Source organism: Notamacropus eugenii, chromosome 6 (genome assembly GCF_028372415.1).
Source record: "Notamacropus eugenii isolate mMacEug1 chromosome 6, mMacEug1.pri_v2, whole genome shotgun sequence".
NCBI lineage: Eukaryota > Metazoa > Chordata > Mammalia > Diprotodontia > Macropodidae > Notamacropus > Notamacropus eugenii.
The window spans coordinates 213040570-213061875 of record NC_092877.1 but is presented as its reverse complement, the minus strand read 5'-3'; the positions used below and the strand labels follow the sequence as shown (position 1 = coordinate 213061875).

The 21306-nt window shown below is 36.3% G+C and overlaps 1 protein-coding gene across 2 annotated transcripts in view; it reads right to left on the bottom strand.

The window, feature by feature from the left end:
* Nucleotides 1-4800: 4800 nt before the first annotated feature.
* Nucleotides 4801-21306, bottom strand: part of IRS2 (insulin receptor substrate 2) — a 37424-nt gene continuing 20918 nt past the window's right edge. For both annotated transcript variants that reach the window (XM_072621985.1, XM_072621986.1), the window contains one exon: nucleotides 4801-5597. Coding sequence is in view for 1 of the 2 variants with exons in the window: in XM_072621986.1 (XP_072478087.1) it covers nucleotides 5593-5597 (5 nt within the window). In the remaining variant the exon portion in view is untranslated. The remainder of the gene's footprint in view (nucleotides 5598-21306) is intronic.

The window sequence follows — 21306 nt, the reverse complement described above, 5'->3', positions numbered from 1 at the left end:
GGAGTTAAAAGAATCTTAGTTTGGAATATATATATATTTCAGAGGAAAATCAGACTAAGGGCATCTCACCCGTTTCATCAAAGGACCTAGGCAAAACAGAGTAAAGTGACAGTTCTATTGTAAATGACAGGACTTCTGGGGGTGGCATTGGGTATGGGGAAATAGATCTGTGGTTGGAAATACTACCAAAGGAAGAACAAGATACAATTAGCACGGCAGCTAGGATGGAAACGTTGGTAGCATCAGTGGGGACAGGGAAGACCAGAAGTAGGGGTGTGCTAAGGCAAGCTGAACTGATTGTGAAATTTTCAATGTGAGCATTTATACTTCAGAAATGCAAATGTTACAAATCAGGGCTTGATTTATTGTCTTGTTGATTGTCTAGACATGAAAATGTTAATAATGCAGATTAAACTTAAAAGTCTGTCCTGTTTACATTTTTCCCCAGGGAAACAGCTTTTAAATATTTACTAGCATGTCCATGACTAGTGGTCTTAGCCTTGATCTACCTTTTCCTTCCTCCTTTTCTCATCACTGTGAGTTCTCTGCTATCTCAGTGCCTTATTCAAGAGTGCTTTGGAGTGAGTATATATATGCATATGATATGCATATTTGTATTTATATATAAGTACACACATATATATATGTACGTGTACATATATGTATATTATATATATGCATGTATTTGCATTGTGCATGCACATATGTGTATGTGTGGGAAACCAATGCCCAAGAAGAAAGGGGCTGAAATCTCAAGGGTCAGCAACATGGTGTAAATGACTACGTAAGCCATTCTATGTAATATGTAAGATGGCTGCTTATAATATGTGCAGTGAGTTTATGTAAGTCTAAATGTTGCCATGGCATGCAAGTTTTTCTTTTTTCTCTTGCACTTATCATGAGTGAATTCTGTATTTTATTTCTGTATTTCATTTTATTCTGTATTTCTCCAATTTGCAAAGGTCACTGAAATACTGATATTTGTTAAGGCTCATTCAATTTTAGTGCTGGACAGGGGCTTTACCTTACAGACCAATCTAATTCTTCAGTAAATGAGGATTTACTTCTACAAGCTTAATGCTTCCAGGGGTGGGGAACCTGTGGCCTCAAGGCCACCTGAGACCATCTAGGTCCTCAAGTATAGCCCTTTGACTGAATCCAAGCTTCACAGAACAGATCCTCTTAATAAAAAGATTTGTCTTGTAAAACTTGCACTCCGTAAAAAGGCTGCACCCGAGGACCTAAAAGGTCACATGTGACCTCGAGGCCACAGGTTCCCCACCTGCTAGGTTTTGCAAAAATGAAAAACACATGACCCTTGACCTCATTAAGATCATCATCATGCAGTGAAAGGGTTCTTCACCTAAGATCCTGTCAACTTAAAAGATAATTGATAACTATTTCAATGTAATTAATTTCCTTTGTAGTCCTATGTATTTTAATTTAATGCACTGAAAAACATTATTCTGAGAAGAGGCTCACAGGCTTCACCAGATTTCCAAGATCCACAATACACACACACACACACACACACACACACACACACACACACACACACACACACACACATACACACACACAAAGTTGAGAAACTCTGATAGTAAGCTCTCTTTTTCGTGGATGAAGACGCAGGCTCAGCAATGAAGTGACATTAATTCAACAAACATTTATTTAGTGGCTACTAGGTACAAGACACTGTGCTAGGATTTGGGCGTACAGAGACAAAGAACAAAACAATCCTTACCCTCAAGGAGCTTACATTCTAAAGGACTTAACTAAGACCACACAGCTAGGTATGTAGTTTGCTGGCAGACCTGGCACCAGAACCCAGCTCTGAACTAGAACTCCTAGTCTCAGATTTTAAAAAAATTATTTTTTTCCACTACAATACTGTAAGCAAGCCTGTTCAACTCATGTTTTTTTCATGGAATCAATGAGTATCCTGCCTAGCCCATCACCCACATAAATGCTAAAGATATTAAATAATATTAGAACTAAGAATGACCCTTCTGGGGACCACTAGCTTGGTCGCTCTCAAGTTGATTCTGAGTTATTATACTCTTTGGTGTAATCATCCTCTTCCTAAAGGTAGTGGCCCAACCCAGACTGGTCTCCCTAGATGATTGATGAGCCCATAGCCTGGGTCAGAATCAAAGTCTTATTAAAACTGATATAATAGATAATCTGACTGAATTGGTCCTTTCCTGATCCATGTGAGTTACTATCTAGCACTCTGAGATCTCCTAAGGATTTGCAAATTGATTTTTAAATGAATAGTTCCAGTATCTGCGTTAACTCCTTCATTCTCTATCCAGTCATTCTGTCCTTTCTTAAAGGTGAAGGCTACATGATCCTTCCTTGTCCTCTATGAGTTCTTAAAAATGCCAAGCCGAGATTATTCTTCCTCACGGAAAGGTTTCAAGAACAATCCTGGCAGTGGCTTGAGGTCAAATCAATCAATGCAGATTGGATTAGTTGATCAGTTTGACCAACAATTATCAATCATGGGGCAGTTACCATAATCAATGAGCATGTAGACAATGTCTGAGTGACCCAGAGATGCTATTAGCCAATTTCCCAAATGCTTTAATATGCGTATGACCAGTCCCTGGTAATCTTAAAAGAACGTCCTTTTACATCTTCAAGGATTTTTCTCTCTCTTATTTTACTGTACCTTTTACAAATCAGTGTCAGCCACAATGGTTTCATGATTTGCAGATGCCCTGATCCCATGATTTTAATTAAAGTGAAAATGAGACAAGGATAAAAATCTAAAGATCTTTGTTTTCCCTAAATCATTGCTAAATATCTCTATTTAACAGGGCAGCAAGAGTTTCCTTCATGCCTCCCGATAAGTCAAAAGGGATGATTATTTGATGTTTGTTTGTTTCCTGAAGTTAAAAACTACTTTTTGGAACTGGCTTTTCTAATTTATTGGGGAGGGCACTTAGAATTTTTTCTGAATTTGATATTGTGGCCATTTTGAAGAAAACATCTAAGAAAAGAATATTTTTAAAATTTCGCATTAGAATTAAAATAGGAAAAGCATGCAATATTTTCAGAACGTTAATATTTATTCACTTACCTAAAAAGAGCAAGAGTAAAAGTGGTTTCATATCACAACTCAGAAACCCTACAGAAAGCAGGTCCTCAAAGACTTCATTTCATAAATAATACATTTTATTTTATTGCATATGGCTATTAAGGAGAGCATCCATGATCAATACAGACTAAATACAATGCACTATTCTAGTTCCATTAATTCTTGTCTCCAGCAGCATCACATTTATCCTTATATACAGCGTGTACATTGGAAGACAGAGCAAGATAAGTTAAGTCTCTTGTCATATCACAATAGCAAGAAATATATTTAACATCTTGATATCCAGAAACGATACGTACCCAAAAAGAAAACACTGTTTAATAACTGTTAAAGTTTATATAGCAAAAAATAGTTTAAATTTAAGGTTAAGTCAGGCAAAATGTACAAAGACCCAATATACATTGTGAAGTTTTAGCAAACATAACATTTATACATTTTGGTTCCATTCTGTAAACTAAATTAAAATGTAAATATTGCATATGCCTTTTGTGAAATGTACAGGATAGAGGAAAATTTAGTACATTGTCCACTTTTTTTGTTGTTTTTTTTTTAAGTTGCAGAGTGAATATGAACCATTTCCTATAGTGGCATGACTTTACTGTAAGTACAGAGGACTACTTCAAAATATAAGTCAATACACTATTGCGTTCAGCAGGTTCCACATTCAGTGCTATTTTAGTTGGGGAATTATATAGCAAATATCACCCATCATCTTATTTCCAAAACTAAATAAAAATTTTAGAACATTTTACACCCTTTTAATAAAGCATATTATACACTGAAATTGACCTTCCAACTAGTATTGTATGGCCTATGCAGTGCTGCATTGTGAAATCCCAGAAAATTAAAACCTTAAAAATGTTCAGGGGGATTACTTTACATTCATCTTTGTCTTGTAATACAATCCTCTGTTCTAAAAGTTCAGCATGGAAGCAGGAAGACTTTTAGCATTGCCATCAACTGGATTTGTAAGACATTTCATTTTTGGTCTTCCTCAAATAAACCTCATTTTACAGTGATGTAATAATGTATATTTATTTTTTTCCCATAGCATGAAACTTTTCAAACGTTTCACATCCACAATGAATTAGTGTAATACATACATGACTATCAGAAGGCAGACACTGGGGTTGTACCCATGGAGAAAAAAAGCATGTGAATTCTCCAGTCCAATTTCTCAAAGGAGCAGCACGATGACATAAGATTCTGCTGATCTGGGGCAGCAGTTCTATGTGACATCTGGGATATTTGCCACAATACTGGTATTTTCAGAACACTGAAAACATAAAACATGGGTAGCCTTGTCAAGACTTTTAGACAACTGACAAGTACTGCAATTTTTTCTTCTTTTTCCCTTAACGTCTGTGGCTGGAATGCCTCATTTTTCTTTTTGTATAAAGCAGCCATATTGGCTGGCATGATAGCATTATATTAGAGATAACATTTTTATCAGCCAAACACCCATGACCACCCTTGCATTGCTAGCATGCCTATGTGGATTTTTGGTTCTAAGAAATGCAAGCTCAATACTAGGGGTAGCAGAGAAATTTGAGCTTGTAAATAAGATAAAAGGCTTTTGCAATTCGAAGTACCTACATAAACATCTACATAGAGAGGATTAAACAAGTCTGTCAAAGGTAAAAAGAGATACTTATCCCCTCCCCAAATCCCTTCCCACCCCACCCCACTCCCACCCCCCACTTCAACCCTTATAGAGTTTTATGATTTTTAACTTAGGTTGCTTTAGTTACACATTATAACTATTCTGCATCATCTTCGAAGTCCAACATAAAATTTTCATTTACTGAGGCTGTTCAGTTCCACACTGGGCTCTTTGTCTCTAAATAAGCCCTACAGCTAGTGAACTGAGATCCAGCAAGCTGCTATATACTTGAATAAGTTCAATAAGGCTGATGACCATTCTTCAGAAACATTCAGCATTGAGATATAAAGGAGGTCCTGCCGTACCCCAACAATACAAATCCGGCTTTACTTTGAACTGAGGTAGGACTGTGGTAGTTTTGAGAGTATACCAGTAAATACCAGATTTTACTGCTTTAGTGGGTGTTAACAGAATCTCCTAGCATGCTAAGGGATAAATACAGTTTGTCTTTATAAGGGTGGGGAGGGGAGAAAAGAAAAGAGGAGGTAGGGGAGAAGGAAATGAAGGCATTGGCCACCACTTCAGGTGGCCAGCTAAAAAGGTCCAGATTTCTGTAGAATAGATTCTTCAATTAACTTTCTCAAGCAGCAGCATGATGATAGATGCCAAAAACAGGAAACAAATGAGGCAGGCCATTTTCCTTCTTTGATGAGTCCTTGTCTTAATGTAGTCCATTATCATCTCAAAAAGTTAAGTAACTGCCCAGCTCAAAAAAAGAAAAGTAAACCATAAGCAGCTTCGGATTAAGAAATGACAAATGCTGAGCAGCTTCTGTTGTTAATGTTATACTCCGGTGTATGAGGTCATGGTGATCTAGCCAGATTTTTCACTCTGAAAAGAAAAAAATATAAAAATAAAAGTGAGTAATGGTCACCCTGTGGAAAAAAAAGAGGTATATTTTTAATGGCTCCACAGAAGAGTCATGTCAAAAAACATTTCTTAAATAACCTACTATGTGCCCGACGCTGTGTTTGATCTCAAGGAGTTTGCAGTGTTATGAACATAAGACAAGGGAGGAATGGGAAACAAAAAAAGATGAAAAAGTACCTTTCTTATATTGTCAGGTTTTATGGAATTCAGTTTCATGTAATTATCAATATCAACTACGCATATCACATATTTACAGGCTAAATTTTATAAACAACTATGCAATTTTATAAAAGAATTAATTTATAATATTTTATAAAAGCAAATTCAATGGAGAAAAAAATAACTGATGCAACGTGCTTTGGATATGTTGCCTCATTGGCTTCTTCCAATAACCCTGTGAGATAAGCACGAGAATTTACTATCCCTACTACCTTGGTAAATGTGACTAAAAAAAGTTGAAGTGACTTGCCAATGGTCACACAGGTAAATACAAAAGCCAGACTGGAGATCAGAGCTTCTGACTACAAGCTTGGCTCTCTTAGCCCTAAATACTACACTGCCTTCATTCCTAAGGACCACTAGAAAAAACTTCCATTAAAACAAATCTGTAAGACACCCCAAAGGTAGTAACCATCATTTGCATATTTTGTCATTATATCTCTCTAAACTCCAAATTTACTTTATTTCTTGTTCTTTTCTAGGTGGAGATATCCAGATAATTAAGATTCAATTTCTTTCCACTAAGTTTTGTCCCCTTCCACACTTGTTTTATCTTAGTTCTTTAATGGTTTTTCAAGTCTTTTCTATCCAGGCCTTAATAAAATTTTGGCTTCATACCCTCCTCTAGCTTTTTCATATGGAATTGGACACATAACTTAAGCTTCTTCCTCACAATTTTTCCATGTGTATCATACAGTCCTTTTAATGTCAAATTACAATCATTTAAAAATTCTCAAGAAATCCCTTCTCTAGATCACAAAAATGATAGTATGAGTCCTGTTTATTTAAAAATAAAACTTAAAGAAGCTTCCTTGAACACACTCAGGCAATACCAAATTCCTGATGGACTATGTATAGGTCATGAGGTTATCACAACCCTAAAAGTGCCTCCATCCTGATAAGATAGCCCAGTAAAGAGCTAACCCCAAATTTCCATGCCAAAGAGGCTACAAGAGTGAGGAGCTCAGAGAGGAGATAGGGAAGGCAAGACCACATAGAGTCTGATTTCAGTTTTAGGCCTACCTCTATGATGTCAAGCTGTGTTACTCCTTGGGCTTACAACAGTTTTCTCACTGCCTTTTTCTACTAAAATCTAACTAAAAGTTTAAGCTGTGCCAGGAAATGAAGTAAAATTCATGTAAGTAAAGTTTCTGGCCTCAAGCAGCTTATGATCTAATCAGAAAGTGTGGAGCCTTGATTCTGTTTCCTTTGTTTGGGGGGTGAGAAAGGAATTGTCAGTGATTAATCACTTAATATTCAGAGTATTTTTTTTTTCCTACAATGAACTCTAATCTTAGAATACTTATTCTTTTAGAGGGTGCACAGTCTGAGGAGTCCTTCATTTGAAAACATTATGAAGTTGACAAAAGTGGTTGACAGAGACAAATTCATTCCCTGAATGAAAGATCAACTTGCTACTTCAACTATGCCAATAAACTCTCTCAGGATTAGACTAGACAAGAAACTGGTAACCAGAACTTCGTGGGAAGTCCAACCTGAGTTCATTAATTCCAAATAGGAAAAGCAGTTAACAAGCTGGGAACCTTTCCTGAAGGCACTAATCTGCACATAAAAGGATCTCTGAGGGCCACATTTTACTTTGTTTTGAAATGTAATATTATCAATATTTTACTGTATTTTTACTTATTTTTGTTAAATATTTTTCAATTACATTTTAATTTGGTTCAGCTGTACATGGGAGCGTTGTGGGCCAGGTTTATCACTTCTGCTAGGACAAACTGAAGCCTACTCCTCTTCCTAAAAGCTCAGGCTTCTAACACCCTAGCAATTTTTGTAACCTTAGCTTTTGCTAAGTTAAACTCTTAAATTTCCCAGTACTAACTAGCAGATTAAAAACTCCTTTATTTCAGAGTATAGAGAAGGCGAGTTAGTGGGAGGAAAAACAAAAAGCAGTAAGCAGAATTAATTAAAATTTCATAGGGGAAGAGAGAGGGGGCTAATGACTCAACTAGGAGACCCTATATGAATGCCTGAAAAGTGAAATGATAATAAAAGATTTAAATAGCAGTTCAAGACAATAATGGGAGAATGTCACAAGGTGGTACATGATGAAGGGCAAAACTGTACTGACAAGAATTGTTATTGTGGTTTAGAGGACAGAGGGATAACTTCAGCTAGAGGTGATCAGAGGAAGGTTTTACAGAGGGTATCTGAGATTTGAGAGGGGTCCGATAGGCAAGAAGATGACGAGAGCTCCAAGGTAGGGGAGCAACAGGAAGAGAGGAAGAGACACAGAAAAGAATCAAGCCAGTACTTTCTAGGGACAGGCCTCAAAGAGAAAACAGAAGGGAGGTTTGGTGTTCAATCATCTTCATTTGTGTCCAATTCTTCATTACCCTGTTTGGGATCTTCTTGGGAAAGATGCTGGAGTGGTTTGTCATTTCTTTCTCCAGTTCATTTTACAGATATGGAACTAAGGCAAATAGGGTTAAGTGACTTGCCCAGGGTCACATAGCTAGTGAATATCTGACGTTAAATTTGAACTCAGGAAGATGGCCCTTCCTGATTCCTGGTCCAGTACTCTATCCATTGTGCCACCCAGCTGCCTAATGGAAAATAAGACATCAGTGGCTAGTAATTGACCATGTTGCCAGGGATTTTATCAGAGAAACTGATTGCTTCTTTTTGGTGTGTCCTTTTGTGGACTTTTTAAAAAGTTTTGATTTCAATAATCTTTGAGACAGAAATCAGAAGCATGCTGAAATAGTAGACAGAGTTAGTCTTGAAATCAGGAAGACTAGGTTCCAAGTTCCACTTCTACATAAGAGGCATGACCCTTGACAAGTCACTTAACCTCACAGTAATTTAGGTAATGCTATTAAAATTTAAGTTTCAGGAAAACAAGGAGTTCCAAACATTAATGACACAATAGGGAGAAAAAGAAAGGGGGCAGGCTGATATCAGATTATGGAAGACTTTGACTAAGGAGTCAAACTGATGAGTCTGGAATTTATCATGTTGGCCAATGGGAGCCACTGAGGAGTTTCGTGCAGGTGAGCAGCATTGTAAAAACAGTATTAAAGAAAGATTAACTGAGCAATATGTGTAGCAAAGAATAAAGTGGGGAGAAACTAGAGATAAGGAGCCAAGTTAGGAGATACTTTAGAAAAATAGCTAGGTGGCCCAGTATTTTGAGTAGTAGCTGTGGAGTCAGGAAGACTCATTTTACTGCACTCAAATCTGGCCCCAGACACTAGCTGTGTGACCCTGGACAAGTCACTTAATCCTGTTTGCCTCAGTTTCCTCATCAGGAAAATGAACTGGAGAATGAAATGGCAAACCACTCTAGTATCTCTGCCAAGAAAATCCCAAATGGGTTCAGAAAGAATCAGATATAACTGAAAAAGGTTAAGAGACATCTGAAAAACTTCATTTATCTAGTAAAGCAGACTCCAAAGTGGAAATGTGACTTGTGTTTCCTGACTAATAAAAACAAAGTGACAAAAAACACCCAACTCTACTGTTGCTTTGGAGATAGAGTTCAAATCTATTAGACCTCATGTTCTTTCAGAAATCTATCTTTCTACCAGTCAGTGGGTCCTGCCCTCTTCAAACCAAACTGGCTTCTTACTGGCTTGATACCAAAACAAACTTTAGCAAGCCCTCTCTATGATGGCACTGCTGATACAAGTAGACAGCTTGAGAATGCTCAGTGATACTCACAAAACTTCAGCAGAGTTAACTATCAGAAACAATAATTGTTAACAGAGAGAGATGAAGGGTGGAAATTGAAAGTCTAGAGATAGATTTCAGCTCTGATAAAGATGACCCCTTGTTTCCTGAGATCTAACATGAGGATTTGGGAAGAATAGAAGCTTATTTGTCAAACCCCAGAGATACAGCAACATGTCCCCTCCTTCCACATCTCTCCGTGCTTTTGGTTATCCTTTTCTCTATGCCTGGAAAGTAGCCCTTCCTTCCTGGATCTTTATCACTTGATTTGAAATCCTTCCTTGAAGAAGGTCAAATTTAGGTGTCACCTCTTTTCACAAGTCTTGCCTGATCCCATCAGGTGGAAATAATTCCTTAATTCCTTATCTCTCTCATAAATGATCTGTATCCCTCTTTATTCTCATTTATTATTTTTTAACTCGTTATCTTTTAATTGAGATTATAAGCACTTTGGGTTAAGGAGCCATTTTATTTATTTTTACGTTCTCTACCCTCAATTTGGCATTGTCCATATGGAAGATGCTCTAGTGTATGATCAATTGAAATCTCTGAGCTCACTTCAATTCAACAAATATTTATTAAGCTCCAATTATTTTAAGCCATGGTGCTAGGCCCTAGGAAATAAAGAAAGACATTAGCTCTTATTCTTAAGCTTGCTTTCCAAAGAGAAAATTGGCAGACACACAAATAAGTCTGAGAAAAGTAAAATGGAAAGATCTCAGCCAAGTGCTATAATATATTTTAAAGAAAGATTATTTTTACTTTGGGGTAAAGGAAGAACAACCAAATTTCTATGGGGAAGGCAGAAACTAGATTGTGTCTTGAAAAAAGAAGGGAACTTCAGCAAATAGAGATGGGGCAAGGCAAGTCCACTCAAGACAAGATGGTGGATTGGTGAACAAAGGCACGAATATTGGACAAGAGCTAGAAAGGGGTCTGTAGTCCAACCGAGATGAACACAGAGTACATGATGGGAAGTATCATGAGATAATATTGAACCTAGAGGTTGGAGCAAATCTTTGGAGGGTCTGTGGTAATGCAAGTTTAAAAACTGCACCAGTTTTAGGAATTCACTTTCAACTATTTATTTTTGAAAGGTGATTTATAGAAGCTCACTTCTTTAATTCCACCTTTTTTTATCTCTGTGAGTCAGTTCAAGCAAGTCACTTCCCATTTGTAGGCTTGGCTTTGTGATCTATAATATAAAGCTGAATGAGAAGATTTCCAAAGTTCCTTTCAACTCCAATATGCTGTGCTTCTAAAAGTCTACATGTTAGGGAGACCTGGAATTGAGATCAGCAAAGACAGAGGCCTGCAACTCAATAACAAGAAATGGGATGTAGAAACTTCACAGAAAACATGCCATTTAAATGATTAACACCTGGAAGACAAGCAACCATCCTCTCATTTCAGCAACACAGCATTTAAACATAAGAAAACCAAATGAAGAGGATGTGCTTCTGGTTGATGTTGTGGGGTACTGAAACCATCCCCCACCTGACAAGCTCTCACTCTAGAATGTCACTTCCTCATTCCCAGAAAGACTGAAAGAAGAAAGCCAGAGTAATGAAGTGTTCCTGCATATTATGGAACTGGGTGATATGAATACACCAATGATTTGGTTTAAAATGTTCAAATGGACTGGTGTGGTGGCAGATGGCTGTAATCCTTGCTACTGGGATGTCTGGGAAGAGTGAATTGCTTGAGCTTGGGAACAGCAAAGCTTCAGTCGAATGGGTATCCCTAGGTCAAGCACCAATAGGGTGAGCCACTGGAGAGATGAACCCACACGCATCATAGAAATGAAGCAGGTAAAAGAGCTTGTAACTGTCAGGAGTGGAACTGGACTAGGAGTGTCCACTGTACTTACAGCTCAAATGAGAGTGACCCAGTCTAATAAAACTAAAATTGAACAAAACAATGGCAAACAATGTCTCTTCACAGAACCAATCCTTTATTTTCCTTTATTTTCAAATTTTTAAAAAACACTTTGCTATTAGTAAGATTTTCTAACTAGATTATTTATGTTAGTTGCCTTGTTGTTTAAAAGTGATTTTATTTCCTATTTAATAATAAATAGTCAAAAAACAATCTCTTTTGGAGGTGGGGTAAGACATTCATTTTATGCTCATTCTACTTTGTAAATGTTCTAAGCTGGATGGCACTTGAATTACATACACTAAGCATAACTTCAAAAGAGAACACAATTATTAGGAGGCACATCATTTTGAGAAAATGCTGTTGTATGTACTGACAATGTTCCTTTGGAGGGTGTACACAAAATAGAAAATATAAGAAAAGTTACTTTTTCCCTACTTTATTTCAAAATTCCAAATATGAGATGGTTATTCTATATTCCATATCACCTAGACAACATAATTTTCACATTTACATTTTTAAAATATAAAGTTATGCATGATTTCTAGGATTCTTTAAGAACTAGCTAAAGGAATTAATTGATATGAGTGGAACTTAAGAACAGACTAAGAATTAAGTAAAGAAAATGCAACATTTAGGTCAAGGTAGAGGAGTCAAAATAACACTGAATAAGCTCTAAACCATATCCTTTTGGTGGACCTTAATGAATCTTGTAACTGAGGGGACTCGTGGCTTCAGCACTCTCTTTGCTGTCCCTTGTCCTAATGTTATAAGAAGTCACTGAAAATATAGAACTGATACCCCAAAAGTGAGATCTCTGACCCATTCTCTTTCTCTCAGTAGAAAGCAATATGGAAGAAGGTGGGAAAGTGGCTGTTGGAAGATAGCCAAGGTACAAAAAAGCTTCTGCCAGTTTAGGGAGAGGGAAGACATCTTTTAACATTTTCAACTTAGAGTTAAGATCATTCTTAACATTGACTTGCAAAAGCAAATCACATTTTAAAATGGAGAAGTTTTAATAATTAGCACCATGGATTCATGAAATTATTTACTAATAAACCCAAACAATTTACTCTCTAGGTCAGCCCCCTCAATGAATAGACAAGAAAGCTTAGGGCCAGACAGATAAAATGACTAGCTCAGAGTCATTACAGTTGACACTACTACCAAACTTCCAGGATAGAATTTTATTCCTGATTTTAAATAAGAAAAAGGAAAGTTTAGCTTTTAGTTACAACAAAAATTCTTAGGAAAATAAACCTGATTGCTGTATGCATTCCTTTTTTATAATCAAAGCAAGACATTTCAAGAATATATCCAGAATGGTAAGTTGGGGTTTCGCAGAGAATTAAACAAGGGAATAAATGCTGGGAAAATTTTTTATTTGATTTTTTTATTCTATTAAAGTAAATTTATAGGAAAGAAAAGCTTCTCAGACTGAAGAAAACAGTTCAGGATATCTCTAAATCTTTCATGAGATGAATTCATAACTTCTTTTATATTAGCTCATTACTCCCACTTACAACTTGGACCATCATTCCTTTCTGAACCTTTGTTATTAAAGTATTCGCTTCTAATCAAGTTGGAACTTGATGTTACTGCCACTCCACAAGGATGACACAATCTAGTTTTTATAGGGACCTTATTGCTAAGAACAAAACAAAACAAAAATGACTAACCTCCCTTCACCAACTCTTGTTTTTCCACCAACTAAAAATTACTACGTAAACCATTCAAACCCAGTCCCTACTGACTCATTCTAACTCACTATTAGTAAAAGTACAGTTCAAAATATATCACTGTGTTCACAATTTAATCCAAAACAACCTGTGCTAAATCCAATACTGATCTCTAGTGTGAGTGCCAAGCACATTACGTTCAGTAATTATGCATTTTGCTTTATCTTTGCCTTTTTTTTGTTTTGGGGGTTTTTTTGGTCACAAATTAAAAGATAGGTATCAACTGATCTCAGATCACTGTGGAATAGAAAAACCCCTAAATCTTTTCAGCTACATCTGTACACAAAACCACGGTTACTAGGAGGCCTCTAACATAAAAATTATTGCACCAACATCTAGCATAAAAGGACAAGTAAATAATTACTTGACATAAAGATACAATTCAACCATGCCCGGATTTCAGGGGAGTCCACAAAAAAGAGGCCCTGTCTTTACAGAATCACAGAATGTAAAGAGCCCAGCAAATAATTTAATTGAGCTCTTTAACTCTACAGATAGGTAAACTGTGGACCAGAGAGATTAAAAGATCATACATCTACTTGGTGGCAGATCAGAGACTGCAAGTAGGCTTTTCTGACTCTATCTGGCCATCTTCATGTATCACAAAGTAATGGCTACTTCAGGTATGTTATTTTAACAAGTGATAAAGTGGATACAAAGCACCTTTCTGAAATTTCTGCTTAGGTACCTAGAACTTAAATGTAAGGGATCATTTTACTTTGGTCTAGACCAGTGATTTAATCAGTATGGGGGAATTCCCCAAACACAAACTGCACTGATACAATTTAGCAAGCTATCTATAATTTAAGGTCTTTTAGAATTGCCTGAAGTACTCACAAGATAAATGACTTGTCCATGTTTAAACAGCAGTGACATGATAAAAGGAAAAATTTGAATTCAGATCTTCCTGAGCCTAGGGCTCTATGTCAGGAGCCTCTATGTAGGGGAAACCCTGGAACTTAATAAATATTTGGATGATGACATAATTAAAAATTGTATAATACAACTATCCCTTTGGAAGTCTCTCTCAGATGATTTCTCACATTCCTTCCACATTTTTCCTTTCCAAATGGAATATTGTTACTTATCCAAAGGAATTCAAAAGCATCACATACACACACACACACACATACACACACACACACACACACACACACACACACATACAGGAAAAATGGCCAACATGGCTATTCATCGCAGCTACCTGTAAACACAGTAGGAAAAGATCCCTTTTTACAGTTTACCTATGATGATATGGCTCCAAGGAAAACACATAGCAACTTTTATTTTGTTAAAGAGTGAGGAAAAAAGGAGGGCAGTTTTGCCACAATAACACAATACATTTCCATCTGTGTGTTACACCTGGAGACTAACCGATACTCCCTTTGAAAATCACCAGCAAGCTTGCTTACTTTAGAAATGCAATACTATCCCCTGAAAACCATGCTATCCTATTACAGAGCCAACTGAAAATGAGGAAGCTAGTCATAAAATCATTTATGAAGCCAGGAAGCATTTGGAAATATCCTCCTCTGTCTTATGGGCATTTCATTTTACTTCTCCTCCATAGCATACAAGCTGCACTAAATAATAGATACTTTAGGTTACTATTAGGTGATCTACGTACATCAGCTTCTTTTTACTTAGATGGTACACAAGTAAATTTGAATTCCACAGATCTGCAGTACAAAGAAGGAAACAAAGTTTTGTTTTTTCAAAGATAGTAAAAGAACACAAATACAAATTGACAACTGGTTCATCCTGAGAAGGGATGTGTGTGTTTGTGTGTGTGTGAGTGTACAATATGACAGAAAAGATACTAAATTTGGAATTAGAGGATCTAAGTTTTAATCTTAGCTCTGTAACTTCTACTGATGGAAGACTAGACAAATCCCATCATATCTTTGGGCCTCAATGAATTCATGAATGTCATCAATTTTTAAAAGATCAAAAAAAAATTTTTAGAACCCAATATGTTGTCAGAAAAACAAAGATATAATCCCTACCACCACTCCTGTCTCATGTTATTCCTGCTAATTATGAAGTCATGATCTCTTAATACAACAATACATTACTGATTTTCCTCATCCCAAATCACATCTGTGAAAAACATGACTACTAGCTGCTATGAAAATCACTTTCTAAGGATACTTCACCCAGCAAAGACCTGAAAATACTTAATATTACTTAAAATGCTTAATACTTAAAACCAATTAAATAAATAACCCTTCAAGTAAGACAAATATATTTGCTTAAAATTGTGCAGAAACCGAATAAGAATGGAATTTTTTTCCCAAGAACTAGCTAAAGGCCTCTGAAAGGCTTAAAGTTCTTCAAAATATTGCAAAGGGCTCAGGGCATGACAGAGCTGCTCTCTCAATGCACTGTGAATGGCAGGCAAACACTTTGAAAGAAGGTGCAGCCAATAGGATAGGCAGCTGCACAGCCAGAGAATGCCAAAATCCTTTTTAATTTCACATGTACTGAGCAAGGACAATACATCATAAACTAACTAGATACGAGTCTAGTCAAGGCCATTGCAGCAATGACAATTTGGGTTTCTCTAGCTGATAAAAATATGCACCAACTGGTAGATCTACATGTAAGTCCTTCAGACCAAGAAAAATGATTTACATTCAAATCACCCATTATTTAGATTTCTCTACTGAAAAAGACCAAATACCGAGTAACAAACTATCATTATACAGTTAATTTACATAAGAGGGACCAGAGAGTTAGGCCCTTCATGCTGGGGACAAAGACAAGACCCACAATCATGATGAAGGCTGTGAATCCAGGCCTCACTAAGTCACACTCTGTGTGCTCTTACGGTCCTTATTAAATTGAACCTCAAAAGAAGTCTTCAAAGGAAGAACATTTTAAAAAGGAAGCCTGAGTGTTACGTATGGAAAAGAGGAATAATGGTCTCCATCATTTTAATTTGGTGATAGGCTACATGGGTTGCCCATATGATCGCAAACTTCAAGCATTCTTTAGTCTCCATATGTAACATTTCTTCTCAGATATACCCACATATACATGCATACACACACACACATATATATATGTATGTATGAACAAACACATGTACATGTATATATGTGTGTGCATGCTGTCCTCGATAGAGATTTATACACTTTTTGAAAAATGTGGGCTTCAGGATGTAAGGATTTCTGCAATCACATCTCAGGAACAGAGGATGCTAGAATTAAGTTAGAATGTACTTCAGGTCTAATCTAACTCCATTCATTTGACAGAGAAGTAAACTGAGGGAGGTGAACTCATTTAATTTGCCCAACATCACTCAGGTGGCAAATGGCAAAGCCAGCTTTCAAAATAATTTCTTCTGATTCCAACCTTCAGAGCTGCTTACAACATAGCACAGGTTGTTCTTTTCTGTCACAAGATGAAGTTGTAGATAAATAAGATGGTAGTTTATCAAAAATCTAAACAGAATCACTTCTAACCCACTAACAATTTAAGGCATTGTATATGAGAGGAAAAACAAATTTCTATGAAGATTTCATCACGTCTGGCTCTCACCTCCCAAAAATGCCTTCTTTATCCTACAGACAACTTGCTTATTTAAAAAGAGTAACAAAGTCTTCTTAAGAGAGGCTGCCTGCACCCTTCGTCAGATACAATTTATAGAACACCTAACTGCAAGTCAAACAAACACAAACTCCTTTTCTGAATTAGGGAAAGTGGCAAAAGAAAGCAAAGTTCAAGATCAATGACTGACACAGCCACTTCACCTCTTTCTGACTGGCAGGCTATGATGCCATTTATGACACATGCCTATAACTTTCCGGTGACTCTTCCCTCATTAAACACCCAAATGACAGAAGGATTATAAATAAAATTCTTATCTATATAAACATAAAAGTTCCCAAAATGCCTACAGTACAAAATCACCATCCAAAGCCTCTATTCACAGAAACTGGAGATAAAGGAAGTAAGTAAATACATACGTTCTCAATTATAAGAGTTTTTTTCCAGAGCAATATATCAACATTTTCCACATATGCAACATAATGCCTTTAAAGTGATTTACTAGTTATTGAAAATCAAAATTTAAACTACTAAATGAACAGATGCATGATAGATAAGTTTGGACTACATGACTTCTAAGATTCTTTTTGGAGAACCCCTTCCTTGTCTATGATATTCTAACAATAAGATAGTCTAGATTTTCCTTTTTTTTTTTTGTCATAATTATTTTTATATTTTATTATTATTTTTCCTGCAGCCCAACCAAAGACGGGAGATGATATACCCCCAAGATAAATATCAATCAGTACAATCTGGTGTTTTTTGTTAACAATTTGGTGACATCCATTTTATATAGCTTAATAGTGGATACTGAAAAGCATGTGATAAAGTGGATGGGGAACTGGCCTTAGAATCAGGAAAATATCTGGTTCAAGTTCTGCCTCTGACATGGTATGTAACTTTAAGTATGTCCCTTCATCTCTCAGTGCCCCCAGACAACTAAGACTTTAAGTTGCAAGTTGACAATCTGCATTTGTAAAAGGAGTTTCCTCATTGAGGGTTCACTACTTCAATGAAGTCACAAGTATGGAAATATACTTGTACATGTACATACCTACAGACATACAGACATCCATATGCCATAGGATTATGTATTTAGATAGATGATAGACAGATATCCCGAACAGACATACTTGTGTGTGTGTGTGTGTGTGTGTGTGTGTGTGTGTGTATGTATATGGGAAATTACTTAACTATTCCTTGACAGAATCACAAAATGTTGGGGCTGGAAGGGATCACCTCTTCCAATCCTTTATTTTACAGATGAGAAAAATGAAATTCAGGTTACTCAAGTACACCTGGAAAGTTAGTGGCAGAGTTGAGACTAGAACCCATGTCTCTTAAAAAACAGCAAGTATATAATTTTAAAAATACAACTGTATTTCATTCCTACTTCCTGAAGAGTATTTCCAATTTTGAATTCAACTAAACATAAATGAATGAAGCTCACTTCTGTGACAAAAATGTAGGATATGACACAGAGATCCAAAAAAATTAACTAAGAATGGAATGTGTAATAAAAACAAAAATGCTAACTCTTAACAAAACATAAACCACTTTTAACAAATTAAAGACTGTAACCCAATCAAATGATTTATAAATATGTGTTGATTTTTTTCCTGAAAAATCAGGCTTTCTGTATTATCCGTAGAGAGATTGAGCAGGAATCTCCCATGCTCTTTTCATAACTGCTGCAAAGGGCACCAGGGTTCAGCACATGCACTACTGCTTGTCACAACCATCTCTTTGTTTATATTCCCAACAATGCCAAAAACAGCTGCTTCCTTTCATCTGCTGTTTCCACTTTCATTACTCCCTTTAAAGAAATCTTCCAAGATTTACCTTATGAATACAGATGCTGTCAAAAGGATCTGGAAATATAATGCTGTTTTCTACAACCCATGTGAGAGTCAAAATTTTCATTTAGTATTTCTGACTTGAAAGGAAAAAAAAAACAACAAAAATGCCTGAGAAGGAATATTTAATTATGCAGACACAACAAAGAATTAAATGAAAGGGTTTTATCATTCTCCTCCCTCACCTCAGGTACAGCAACCACACATTGTAATAGCAAAAAAGAGTACAAATTTCCAGGATGAAATGCATTTTTATATATATTGTAATGGCTTTGCAAACAGGGTATTCTTTGACAGATCATATGTTTCAATTTTCATTCATTTTAATTTGGAAAATATGACTATTGTCTTTATTAGGGGTTCTTTATATGTCAATAATGATATTCTTATCCTAGGGAAACTAAAATGTAGAACTGAGCCTGGATCCTAAAAGAAAAGAGTTGATAAAAGCATTTATCAAAGTTTTTAAAAATATGCTCAAATGTAAATAATTGTACAAAGTTGATCAAGTTAAAATTACATGAAAGGTCAAAGCATTCAGAGCTAGAAGGAACCCTAGAAACCCCCTAGTCCACTACTCTCATTTTATAAAGCCCCGAGAATTTCAATGATTTGCTGAAAGTCACAGAGGTAGTAAATAATAGAGCAGGATTTGAATTCAGGCTCCCTTATTCCAAGTTCAGTTTTCCCCCCACTTTACCATACTGTTTCTACATGGTCTCCAATAAGCCAAAGGTGGGGTGGAGGCAATCATGCTTAATTATAGCTTATTAATGTTTTCAAAATTTTTATATCACTAATTTTAAATTTTCTTTCCATTGGTCCAAAGTCTATAGAAGACTCTGACACCTGGCTGTTGTCCTTCATAGTTGAAGAGGGCCAAAATGACATCACTACACTGAGGTCAGGGTACAGCATGTCACATCACAGCTGATAGGACCAAGATGAGTTCAGAATGCTCTCCCACAGGTTGGACACGAATAGGTCAGCTAACCCTTATATGGTGTTTTAAGGCTTATTAGGTATGTAGTTGATATTATCTCATTTAAGGTCTATAAAGGCATTATTATCCCTATTTCATAGAAGATAAACCTGAGGCTTGTCCATGTCCATGGAATGTCAGAGGCAAGATTTTTACCCTAGCTGTACCTGACTCCATATCCAGCCTTCTATTCAGGATGCCACCTTGTTTCCTTATGGGATGATAGACTGACTGACTCTTAATCTATGTAGGAGGCAAGACAGTGTAACTATGAGGCAGTATGGTATATAACAGAAAGAGACCAAGAGAGAAAACCTAGGTTACTGCTATTTATAGGTGTGTGACCTCTGGCAAGTCAATTGAATATTTATGTTCCTCCTTAGATAGTTCAGTTAAGGCACAGGACTGCTGTGAAAATCATGTGAGATAAAGAGTGCCAAAGCAATTTACAAATTTTAAAGTACTTTACAAATACTGAGAGTCAGTATGACAATGGATAAAAAGCCCGCTTTGGAAATTGAAAGATCTGGGTTCAAGTCTGGACTATGACATGTCCCCTGGATGGGTCACATCACCTCTTAGTGTTCCAAACAACTCTTTTAAGACTATAAGTTACAGAAAAATGTTGACCTGCATTGGTAGAGGGCTTCCCTACACCAAATCAAAGGTCAATTCCATACTATTAATCCCTTGCAAATCTGTACGATATCTTTACCATTTTGGTTCCCAAATTAATGGAGTCAAAAATTAAAACCTTTGCTTTGTGATTTTAAGTTTAAAAAAAATCTTAAAGAAAAGCAAATACAGAGGGAAATGTACTCTAAAGGATAACACAATATAAGGCATTTTATCAACGAATATACTTTAAATAATTAGTCATTTGAAAGACTTAAGGCAGTTTCACATTTCAGGCAATTTCAGACGTGGAACACAGGAGAGAGGACTGTAATGCAAATATAATACAACAGAAAAGATACACAGTAAAGTTCATGATTCAATGACTACTCCTAATATAGAAGAGTTGTGGATGTTGCTGCTTTAAAGGATCCACCAGTTCCTTGACCTGCTCTTCATTCTATTAAAAGGCAATAAGATTTTTTTAAAGGACAGTGATTTGACAGGCAAATAGAGTGCCCAGAGAGGAAACCCCCTTTTCCAACACAAGTCTGCACTTTCTCTGAAATTGACCATTTTCAAGAGTCTCCAAGAGCATTGAGAAGTTAAAAAGGACGGGCCCAGGATTAAGATACTCGCTAGGATATTTCCAGGGCAGAAACTGAACTCAGGTCTTCCTGATTCCAAGGCTTATTTTCTCTATATATACTACTTCACACTGCCTCTCAAGATTTTTTTAAAAAACTGTGTATAAAATATTTTATAAAGAAATGCACGTGTTGACATTTACTTCATTGTGTGCTAGAATATCACATGGGCCACCACGAACAGAATGAAGGGATGAGAAAAGCCATGACCACCCAACTGTGTCAAAGGATTTTACAGATTACTCCAAAGCTACCATACTTTTCTGTGAATAGCCTACCTTTGATACAGTAGATGAGAGTAATCAACTTATTTTAGTAAAGCTTAAATATACTCTCCCATTGAATGAAAGTTTTAGGAATGGAAAACTCAAAGACAACTCATTGTGTCTCTCTTACACAATTTAATAACTAAACTGCTTTCCAAACTTTGAAAAATGCCTCAACTGTAAGTTTCTTTCAAATGGAGTATTTGAATATCTTTAAAATGCC